This window comes from Martes martes (genome assembly GCF_963455335.1).
Source record: "Martes martes genome assembly, chromosome: 1".
NCBI classification, from domain to species: Eukaryota; Metazoa; Chordata; class Mammalia; order Carnivora; family Mustelidae; genus Martes; species Martes martes.
This window is the reverse complement of record NC_137888.1, coordinates 54,926,161-54,938,271: the sequence shown is the minus strand read 5'-3', so window position 1 is coordinate 54,938,271 and position 12,111 is coordinate 54,926,161. Positions and strand designations below refer to the sequence as shown.

Here is a 12,111-nt window from a genome sequence, read left to right as displayed (position 1 = left end):
TAACGGTTGTTTCTAATCCATCAAGTAGAGGGACGATGGTTTACTTAACCTTGCCTTGTAGCTTTAATTGTTTCTCTGCTATGAACAGCATGTGGCTAGATGTAATTACATTATTTTTAGGAGTGTGTTTCCAGAGATCACATTCTTAGGTCAATGAAAATAAACAATACTCTTGATGCCCAGAGGCACACACTTTAAAGAGAGAATAAAGATCATTTGGACTGTATGACATCCTTCTGCTGGTGGGTACCTGCTTCTAGAGGCTAAATCTAGAATTAAAGCTAAATTAGAATGGGCTGGCAAAACTAACTATAAACCTAGAAACCCAAAAGAAAGTGTTTTTGGTTCTAGCAGGGACACTGAACAGGACTCTAATAGTGGGGGGCAGGGTGGATGACACTTGGCCTTGTTACAAAACCCCCAGTTTGATTTCTGCCATTTAGGATGTAGTCTGTGGACGCCAGAGTCCAGTGATAAGACTGGAGAAAACCCATATGTCGGGTCCTGAATGATGTGCTGTACAACATTGTTGTGATGGGCCCTGCCTACCTCCCCCTAGCTATCGGCATTAATTTTCCACTCACTTTTTTGATGAGGAAATTAGTGGGTAAGTGAGTGAAGTGAAAGTGGGTGTGAGGTGATAATTCCGCTCAGGATGGAGGACCTTTTCTTCCTTCCTTTAATTCTTATTTTCACCTTTTGGCTTTGTGTGAATTAAAATTTAAGTATATACCTATCCAAGCCTTCCCTCCCGTCACTGGGTCTAAGCTTCAGATTTTTTGCTGCTTTTTTGCCACTGCCGCTAGTCTCATGCCCTGCCCTGTCAACATATCACACTCCACTTTCCAAGCAAACTAGTGGTAAATGTGATGAAGTAAGCCATGTTAAGTGGGTCCCTGTTCTGTGAGATACGTGATATGTCAGTCTCAACCCCCTGGCGGATTGGCATTTCTTCAGACTCCTTTTCAGTACAACGTTGTCACCTACAGGTTTTCGGTTTGGTCCACAGAACACTGGTAATCATCAAGACCCTTGTAGGGGGCCTATGAGGTTAAAGTGACTGCTTTTTAAGTTCTTTTGCGATTTGTATTGATGCTGCAGAAGCAGTGACAATTAAAACTACTGAAGTCTCATCATGCATCAAGACAGTGGCACCACACTGTACTATTATTAATCATTATATGCACTGATATAGTGATATACTGATATACTCACAGTCTGAAAAAAAAAAAGTCAGTTTTAAGTAAGAATGTCCTTAATGAAGCAGTGAAAGTTAATTTTATTTTATCTTGACCCCAAGTATATATCTTTTTAATATTCTCTCTGATAAAAGAGGAAGTATGCATAAAGCACCTCTGTATTTTTATGAAGTTTTAAAATTTTAATTCCAGCACAGTTAACATAGTGTTATATTTGTTCAGGTGTATAATACAGTGATTGAATGATTCTATACATTGCTCAGTGACCATCACAAGTGTGCTCTTAATCCCCTTCACCTATTTCACCCATCCCCCCCCACCGACACCCCCTCTGAAGTATGATGTGTGATTACGTTCTGAGATGAGCTAGTAGGTTTCTTCAGGGAGCATCCTATTTACTTAAAAGGCCAATTGACAGAAAAACTATGTTTATTCTGATTCAGATATTTGGCAGATATTTTCTCAAAAGTGAACAAAGTAAGCCTGTCGCTTCAAGGAAAACAACTGACATTATTTGTTGCCAATAATAAAATTGAAGATTTTAGGCAAAAATCAGATTTTGGAAAACGTGTATATGCCTTCATGAGCCTGATGCTCTCGATTGTCAAAGACTTTTCTGATGAGATCAGCAGTGACGTTAACAAACACGCTGTTTTTAATATTATATGGAATGTGTCAACATTTTAGAAGATCTGTGTAGTTCAGTGAACACCTATTTTTCAAATCACCATGTCATGATGTTATATAGTCATGTGTGGGTGAAAGATCCATTCAAAGTTTAAGCTAGACTCATGAATTTTAAGGTAACAGAGGATCATACTGCAACTAATCCTTGAGAAATTTCTATTGAGTTTTGGTGTAGTATCAAATAACGGTCACAATTATCTGAAAAGACTATGAAAATTCATCTCCCTTTTCCCATGTATCTATGGCAGGCTAGGTTCTTCACATATGTCAATAAAAACGGTGTATTACAGTAGATTGCATTCAGAGGCAAATATGAAAATCTAGCTTTTATTAAGCCAGAGATTTTTTAAGATGTAAAATAATGTCATTATTCTCACTTTTTTGTACTTTTAGAAAATATAGCTTTTCCTCTTAAAAATGGTTGTTTAGGTAAACATGTTAACACATCATTAAGATTTTTATTGTTATTTGAAAATGAGTTAATACAAATTTTAAATTTCTCTTTTAATTTCAAATATGCTATCTATTAAATATCAAATCCATATAAATAAAATCTCTTTGGGGTACCCAATAAATTTTAAGCATATGAAGTGTTCTTGAGACCAAAAGTTTGAGAATTGCTGCTTCAGCCCGAACAGATGCTTTCTTATAATGCTAAGAGTTTTAGAACTTGTTTATAGCAAGAACTATAGGGGTCGCAGATATTGTGGGTTTTTAGTGTTGCACTAATTACACTATAGAAGCAACTGCCTTTGCCCAGGATCGGCTCAGTATTTGGTACCATTGCTAATAATCAAGGCATTGCTGTCCTATCATCAGCAAAAGAGACAGATAGTGTAGACTACTGTATAATGAAATTTCCCCCCATCATGGTCCTATCCTCCACTATTTAATGACTATTTTTAATATTTATTAAGCAGCTAGTCTACAAAACACATTCACAGTAGTGAAAAACACATTAGTCACAAAACACATTCATTTAATTTCCATTAACAGTTTTTTTAAAGATTTTTATTTATTTTAGAGAGTGTGAGATTAGGGGCTGTGGGTCAGAGGGAGAGGAAGAGAGAAAGGAGAGAATCTAAAGCAGACTCTGCAATGAACAGAGCCTGACTCAGGGCTCAATCTCATGATCCTGAGATCATGACCTGAGCCAAAGCCAAGAGTTGGACGCTTAACTGACTGAGCCACCCAGGCGCCCTGACCATTTTTTATTGTTATCCTCGTTTTACAGATGTGGCAAAGAAGTTGTAATTACCTAAAGATTATACAGTCAGAAATTGGTAGAGCCACATAAAATAAACAAGGGAGCATAACACAAAAGAATGTGCTCTTCGGGGTTAAAAGACTTAATTAGAATCTGCCTCCACCAGTTACTGGCTATGCACGTTGGTGTCTCAATCATACACAAGTTAGTTGCTGTTTCCCCCTCTTTAAAGTGGGTAATATACTACGAACATGGTCAAGGAGTTATGGGAATTAAGATGGACAGTAGTGCCTGCTGCACAGAAAAGTTTCAATATATGGTAGCAAATATTACCTATTATTGACCCAAACTTACTGCTAAAAATCAGTTCTTTATCAGGGCTCTTTTGTACATCTCGGAATAGATGATGGCCAGGGTTTTGCTGATAACTGAACTCTCAGACCCCTGTTATATTAAAAACATGTGTTAGGAGTCACCGTGGTTGTCCTTCAAGTGGACAGCTCGTGGGAGGAGGCAGTGGATGGGGAGGCAGGCTGGGATTAATGCACTTTGTGAAATCTCTCTGTAGGAGAGTTCCTGAGGAGGTTGGAAGAAAAGAAAGCTCTGATAAACCAACTTTCCAGGGAAAAGAGCAACTTCACTCGGCAAATAGAAGCACTGAAAGGGCAACTGGAAGAGGAATCCAAAGTAATGCATCTATTATTTCTCGCCAGTAGCTTGACTGTGTGTGGGGGAAAAAAAAAATCATGCCTGATGGATGAGGCTCGATATCCCCTCCTATAAGAGAGGAAAGTGTCCCGGAAGTTACGGGGGAAAAAAACATAGTGGACCCTGTATGTGCCAGGAAGGAACTTCATCACGGAAGGACTTTACTCAGTGACGCAAATTGCTTGTCTAGTTTGTCAGACTTATTATTTTTTTTAAAGATTTTATTTATTTATTTATTTGACAGAGAGAGAGAGAGAGAGAGAAAGAGAGAGAGAGAGGGGCGCACACAAGCAGGGGGAGTAGCAGAGGAAGAAGGAGAAGCAGGCTCTCCACTGAACAACAAGCCCAATGTGGGGCTCGATCCCAGCGCCCCGGGATCGTGACCTGAGCCGAAGGCAGATGGTTAACTGCTGAACCACCCGGGCACCCCGTTTGTCAGATTTAGACACAGCAAGCATGCCATTTTGCATTATTATGTGAACAGGAAATCAGCAAGGCTCTTTACGGATCTTTGATTCTGAATTGCACCAAGAAGTAGAATTGAAAAGAAGACCAGAATGAAACAAATGGGACTGGCTTAGTTCATATATTACTTTTAAGTTGTCAGTAACCTATACATATCTGTCATTTCTTCCCAAGAGGATATATCATGTTTCTAGCAGGTGACACCAGTGAAAGTGGCCCTTTAAGGTGAAAATGGAGTGACTAAGGTGGGAGAGAAATTCTCTGAGCTCTGATATTTCAAGCTAATACCCGGTTCATCTTGAAGGCACCTTGTTACTGACACCCCACAGCACCTCACTTGTACGTAATCTCCCTGCAAAGGCATCTATTCTGAGGTACAGGTCATGAGACTGTAGACGTCTGTTCTCAAATATTTTATTTCATTCCCTCAACTCTCCTTATTTTCTACATTATATATGCATTTTTAAATGAATCCCGTGGTTTGTGCATCAGACATTCTGCCAGATACATCTCTCATGTTATCTCAATCTTCATGTAAGTTCTAGAAAAAAGGTAGAATTATATCTTTTTACATGAAGAAACCAAGGCTCTGAGAAGAAAAATAACATGTCCAAGGTCATACAGCTAGTAGTAGAGTATGAAGGAATTGTTGCTGGTCGTGAGATGACTTAATTTAGATTTTAGAAGATCTCTCTGGCTGACATCCCAGTGGCTTCCAGCTGGCCTCAGAGGCCCCTCTGCTTAGCCTCCAGCCTCCTCCTGCGACCTTACGTCATACGTCTGCTTCCCTCGTTTCCTCCCCTCCAGCTGCCCAGACCTCCTCTGGGCCTCTTATACGAGTCACCATTACTCCTGCCAGAGGACTTTCATAGCTGCTGTTTCCACTGTGTACGAGCCCTTCCCTTCCCCAAGGCCCTTGGGCAATGATGTGAAGGAGTCAAACATCCTGTATTGTCATTCTGTTTTAGTTCCTCACTGCTGTCAGCATTTAAAAAAAAAAATTTAATTTGTTTATATGTTCATTTTGTGTATCCTCTCACCCCTTTATGGCTCCTTAGGGCAAAGACTTTATCTTCATCTCACTTACTTCTGTAAACACTAATGCCTTGAACAGGTGCTCAATGAATATATAAGAGGGGTAGGGTCACAATTTAAAGCCAAATTTATTGGCTTTCAAAGCCTGCGTCCTTCTCAGGGTCACTGTGTATTGTTGCTCCTCTTTCAAAGCTGCCCAAGGGTGTCTGGCTGAGGCTGCTGTTAGCTAAGCCTTGTGCTCTCAGAGCTGCATCCACGGACTGAGAAGATGCTTTTTTCTAACTTGCAGTAAGGACTCGTGAGGGACCGGCCCAGACTCCAGTAGACTAGGTTCTTGCCACTAGACTAGGTTATCTCTTGGGAATGATGGCTCTAGGTTAACCACACCACAGGCAAATGACAGAAATGTTCACCAAACTCAGCTCTGCTATCTAAAAAACACGGTAGCTGCTACGGCATCACAGGTGGCTGTGTGAATTTAAGTTTATTTGAAACAAAACTAAAAATCAGTGACCACACATTGTACTGAGGCACATACTGAGTGTTCAATAGTTACATGTGGCTATGGTTACCATATTGGATGGTCCATATATAAAATCTTTTCTTTTTTTTAAATAAGGATTGATTGATTGATCGAATGATTGACTTGAAAAGAGAGAGTACGCAAACATGAGCAGGAAGGGCAAAGGGAGAGGAAGAGAGAGTCTCCAGCACACCCCATGCTGAGCAGGGAGCCTGACGTGGAGCTCCATCTCACGACCCTGAGATCATGACCTGAGCCAAAACCAAGAGCTGGACAGTTAACCAACTGTGGCACCCAGGTGCCCCTAAAATATTTTCATCGATAGAAAGTTCTATCAGATAGTGCTGTTTTAAAGTGATCAGAGATAGTGTTCAGAGATTTACATGTGAAATAAAAGATTTTTTCATCAATGAATGAAAAGCTGGACCAAGTTTCAGTGATCTTTTTTGAGTCCAAATAAGATCTCAATCTTAGATAGTGCTAACAATAAATCTTCCTGTCTAAATGATAGGGAATGTTTTTGCTACCTTGTATTCCCCACTATTTCCAGAACCTGCCAGTTGCTGAAGCCCACATAGTCAGGCAGACATTTCCCTAAATAGTACACTGTTCCCTGTTGTAACAGCAGCAATTAGATACTCGATCCTTTCTCGTCCCAAATTCTTTCCTGGGTATTATCTTACTAGGTTCAGGTTCAGCTTGAATTTGTGGCAGGTTGTTATTAACCTTATCTAAAAAAAAAAAGATGTCACCTCCAAGCCCTTCGTTGTTAATGGTAGCGATGCCCTTTTTTAATGTGTGTTGTGTCTGTTAAGTCACAGAGCGCCCTGGCCCAGGCCCTGCAGTCAGCCAAGCGTGACCGTGACCTTCTTCAAGAGCAGTATGAGGAAGAACAAGAGGCCAAGGCTGAGCTGCTCTGGGCTCTCTCCAAAGGCAACAGTGAAATGGTGCAGTGGAGAGTGAAGTATGCAGATGACATCAGCAAGAGGACTGAGGACTTGGAGGAGGCCAAGTGAGTGGGGCAAGGCAGACCTGAACGCAGAGGGAGTTACAGAGCAGAGGATGAGGAGAGTGACCTTGACTGATAGACCTCATGTAGACATTGAATAAATCGCCACCAAGTGCATGAATAAGCCCAAGACCAAAGCTGAAACAGCCCACTGCTGGCAAGGAGCACATGCTCTGGGGGGGGGGGGGGGGCTAAAAAATAACAATTATAATAGAGTAATAAAGGCTAGAACAAAGTCCTGGTGAAAGAAAGGAGGCTCTTTCTAGGGCACAAAGCAAGTCTTCGTAGAAGACGTGACTTGGAGCGAGGGTCTGAAAATGCGCTAGCCCTCAGAATCCTGTACTTCATTTGGAACATCCAAATAGTCGAGTCCAAGTGTGTACATGACATTAAAGTCTCTGGTCTACAACTTGGACACTACAAAGTGCTCTGTGAAGATGGACGGAGATGGCTCGAAACATATCAGGATCTGTCATCATGCCTTAAGGGCTGCAAGTTTCTTTGAAAAGAAGTCACCCTCAGACCACCTCTCAGGTTAGAATATCAGCTTTATAGCCAGCACTCCATAAAGGCTTTAGAAGTCCTTCTCAGGAACCACAGGAGCTTGGGGCCTAGAAGAATCAAGACCTGGTACCGAGGTGTAGAACTGAAGCATATTGTTCAGAGGTCAAAGGGCTGTGTCAGTTTGAGAGGAAGTGTCAAGCTAACCCCAGATTTCTAGTCATTAAAGCTTTACTCAAAAGAGCGTGTCCCTGGTTTGGCAGCTTAGCAAAACTTCAGGGCAGATCAATCCCTTTCTCTTTAGTTTCAACCAAAATTATTGTTTTTCCGTTCTTCACCTAAATCTTTGAGAGACATGGCTGTGCATTTGCTCAGTAGTCTCTGGGTCCTGTCCCTGGAGGGGTACCAAGTGATCTGTCTCTGAAGCCGCAGTAACTTGAAAAGGGCTTTGGGATGACGGATACTAAGAATACCTGCGGTAGACGTTTGAAAAATGCCGGGCCACAGAAAAGTGGGGCTTTGAACTGAAATGGCTCCTCATATTGGAAATAGGGCATTTGCTTCTAAAGTAAGATTTTTTTTCCCCCACTATGATGGAAGAATGCGGGTGAAGGTGCCCACCAGTCACAGTGTTTGCAGGTTTCTTTGGGAGGGGTAGGAAAGAGGGAAAGCATATACGCTGCTTACGACCACATGGATTTGTTGAGCTAACAGATTGTTGTTCTGCAGCACTTGACAGCTAAAGAGAAATAATGGACAACATGATACTATATGAATACCTCTTCTGCTTTCAACTTATTATTTTTTTTGAGGGAGAGAAAGAGAGAAAGAGAACTCGTGTGTGAGAGTTGCAGGTTAAGAGGGCATGGGCAGAGGGAGAGAGAATCCTAAGCAGGCTGCACAACCCAGCACAGAACCCTACATGGGACTCGATCTCCTGACCTTGAGATCATGACCTGAATCGAAATCAAGAGTTGATTGCTTAACTGACGGAACCACCCAGGTGCCCCAAAACTTAATTGAATATCAAATAAATAAAATGTTGTCTATATTATATTTTCTTTGTGATTCACCCCAGGGAGGCAGAACTACAAAAAAAAAAAATCTAGGATTCTATATATATATTTTTTAATTGGCTTCACAGGATGACTTAGTCTAGCTGAATCAAACTCACCTGAGACCCAGTTGACTGTTTCTGAATTCCACATTCCCCAAGAATAGGGAGTTGGTTTCTTAATCTTCCACATCTTCCACATTCTTTTACTGAGTAAGAACTTATGGTTGGCAAATGAGGAACAAATGGTAGTTGGTGTGAAAATGTAGACAGGATTATCACTGAAGTGAGGGTGACCAGCTTGTCCATTTTGCCTAATGGAGTTGTGAGCTTGCTGATTTTAGCATGGATGGCCCCATGTCCTGGTAACCCCTCAGTCCCTCCCCATATGTGGTCACCCAAAGAAAAATCCCTACTTTCTGGTACCAATTGAGTATTTCTAAGGTAGTTAAAATATAATTTATATTATATAAATATATATACATATTTTATATATATATATGTAATTATTTTATAAGGCCCCTATTTAAGGTGGAGTAAAGCATCAGAATCTCCTTTTGCTCCAGCTTTATTGTGATGTAATTGACATTTGTGTATGTATTGACATTGACATGCTGGGACCAAGTAGGGTTCCAAACTCCTACATACCTTTAAATATGTTTAGGTTATACAATGTGATGATTTGATATGGGTACATATGGCAAAGTCTTTACCACAATGTAGTTAGTCAATAAATCCCCTACCCTATGTAATTACAATTTGTTGTCGCTATGGTGAGACCGTTAAAGCTCTACTCTCACAGCAACTTTCAAATGTAAAGACAGGATTGTTAACTGTAGTCACCAGGCAGTATCTCTTTTTGGGACTCCTGGGTGGCTCAGTCAGTTTAAGGGTTGGAGTCTTGGCTTTGGCTCAGGTCATGATCTCAGGGACACGGGATTGGGACTCTGCTCCGTAGGGAGTCTGCAGGAGATTTTCTCTCCTCTCCCTCTGCCCCTCCCCACCTCGCATGCACACCCTCTCTCTCAAATAAATAAATTTTTTTCTTTCTCTTTTTCTCTCTTTCTCTCTTTCTCTCTCTCTTTCTTTCTTTCTTGCCTTCATTCTTTCTTTCTTTTGAGAGAGAGACAGAGACAGCGCAAGCAGAAGGAGAGGGAGAAGCAGACTCCCCGCTGAGCCAGGAGCCCAATATGGGGCTTGATCCTAGGACCTGAAGATCATGACCTGAGCTGAAGGCAGACACTTAACCATCTGAGCTATCCAGCACCTCTCAAATAAATAAATCTTAAAAAATAAAAATAAAAAAAAAAACTCCTCTTAACATTTAAGAAAAATGAAGCAAAGTTGAGAAGTTACTACGGTTAGAAAGCCAGCGAGTAAGGAGTAGTTGTTAGAGCACAGATCCCTCCTGGATAGCTGAGCACAGATTAGTTTTTGTAGGATTCCCCCCAAAAGGGGGCTTTATGACCACTTTGGTCTGATGGGCTACTGTGTGGCACATGTTCATTCCTGAGGACATTTTTCTCTTTAATAATAGTAGATCAGAAAGAGCTTCGGTACACACAGTACCTTTCATCTAAGAAGTGTAAAGAATGGGTAAGAACGGGGCTGCCAGCCTCCCTGCAGGAGATGGGAGCGAGAGAACACATTGCATCCATCAGAAAGCCTCAGGGCACTGCGTTGTGCGGATGGCGGAGGAGGCACTTTAATAATCCACTCCATCTCAGAGGACGCTGAAGGGCCAACAGCAGGGGCTAGAATCCCCCCCCCCCCCCAGCTGTGGGATCTGTGAAGTGAGCATCACAATGGGATGGATTTGAGTATATAAATTTGAGAAGAGCAGCTGAGGTGGAGAAGGAACTCAGAGAAAAGACAGAACTTTGGCATGTTTAGGAGCCACGCGGTAAGAGGGAGAGAGAATGAGCAGGAGAGCACCAAAGAGTGTTCCTAGAAACAATGTAGCAGGGAGATCTCTAAAGACTAGATGTGCCTAAGAACTTTTAACAGCTGCTTCCTGTTGGTGGGCCGTTCCGTACCATCTTCCGCTTTCTCCCGCTTCTTCCGGAAGTCATTGATCAAGTCTGGATTGCTGACAGAAGGGTTAGGGTTAAGCAAATCCTTCTAGGTGGAGGGATCCCGAGTTCCAAGACCAGGTTGGCAAAGGCTAGGGGAAGGGAAAGCGCACCTGGACATCCGGGTTCTCTAGGCACACAGAGGTCATTTTGAGACCTGAGCGGCTCTTGCTTGGTACCTCTCAGCCGACCTCAGGGGCCTCCCTGCTGTGAACCCAAGCACTGCTGTAATCCAGGACACACTGGGGGAGGTCTCTGAGGGTTGGAGCTTCACTTGCCTTTTGCTTGGGGTCTCCCCTTCTCAGGAAGAAGCTGGCCATGCGGTTGCAGGAGGCTGCTGAAGCCATGGGGGTAGCGAATGCCAGAAATGCCTCCCTGGAGAGGGCCAGGCACCAACTGCAGCTCGAGCTTGGGGACACCCTGTCCGACCTCGGGAAAGCCCGCTCCTCAGCAGCCATGCTGGACCAGAAGCGGCAGCACTTGGACAAGTGCCTGGATGGCTGGAAGCAGAAGCAGGAGGAGTCACAGGCCATGCTGGAGGCCTCTCAGAAGGAAGCCCGGGCCCTCAGCACTGAGCTCCTCAAGCTCAGGCATGCCTACGAGGAGAGCACTGTGAGCCAAGAGACCCTCCAGAGGGTGAACAAAAATCTCCAAGGTACTCTGAGCAGGGCTTGGAGCCAGAGCAGGAGCAAGCAGGTGTGGGGGAGCCCTGGCTTCAAGGGCAAGGCTGTCCTCCATGGGCAGGCATCTCAGCATTGTCATGGTCCCACTCAGGTTTTAACTTTTCCATTTTTAATACTTTTTTTTTTACTAGAGTTATTATTTATTAAATTCTAAAAATTAGACTACTTTCCTACCTTAGCCTCAGGTTCACTCCACCGAGAAAGCCACTATGAAGAATTTCTTTATCATCCATAGCCTGACCAAGATTTCCCATGCATATATGCATGCATGTATTATTCAAGTTATGCAGTATTCTACACCTCTTATTTTTTCATTTATCAAAATAATTTCTAATTTGACAAATATTTCTGTGGCCTATGCAATGTGTCGGGCTCTGTTGCATACACAACCATTCCTTATTTAATTCTCAGAACAGTCTTATGTGTTGGTTTGTCTGTAAAATGCAGATTGTATTAAGTTCTATAAGATCAAGAACTTGTCCAAATGCACAGTCGATCCAAAGCAGGTATGAGATCTGAGCCCAGGCAGCTTGACTCTAACCTATGCACACTTAATCACGGGCTCTACCACTGCCCACGTGCTTCGGGATTCTCTTTTCATGTCTGTCCATGGAGGCCTGCCACGTGATTGCTGATAGTTGCAGAGTGTTGTATTATAAGGATGAGCAACACTTATTGAACTAGACCTCATTCAGCTTAGATACAATTTCTCGCAGCTACAAATAATCCTCTACAATATACTCCAGACATATACCTGTGGACGTGGGCTAATGTTTCAGTAGGGGTAGCTTCCCAGAAATGAAACTGCTGGGCTAAAGGAATGAATTGCTAAATTAGGAGATGCTGCCAACCTACACCAGCACCATGAGTGATGGGCATGAAAACCCTGAGATACCCCGGGAGCAAGCTCATTGTTCTTGGAGGCAGGAGTGAATCTTGCTTCTCTGTTGGCCTACATAGTCCATGCT

At 42.6% G+C, this 12,111-nt stretch overlaps 1 protein-coding gene across 1 annotated transcript in view; it reads left to right on the top strand.

The window, feature by feature from the left end:
* Nucleotides 1-12,111, top strand: part of MYH15 (myosin heavy chain 15) — a gene marked incomplete at both ends in the record, with an annotated part of 154,377 nt that overhangs the window by 90,448 nt on the left and 51,818 nt on the right. The window contains 3 exons of the mRNA XM_080799011.1: nt 3,662-3,780; nt 6,640-6,836; nt 10,766-11,115. Of these exons, the coding sequence (XP_080655137.1) occupies nt 3,662-3,780; nt 6,640-6,836; nt 10,766-11,115 (666 nt within the window). The remainder of the gene's footprint in view (nt 1-3,661; nt 3,781-6,639; nt 6,837-10,765; nt 11,116-12,111) is intronic.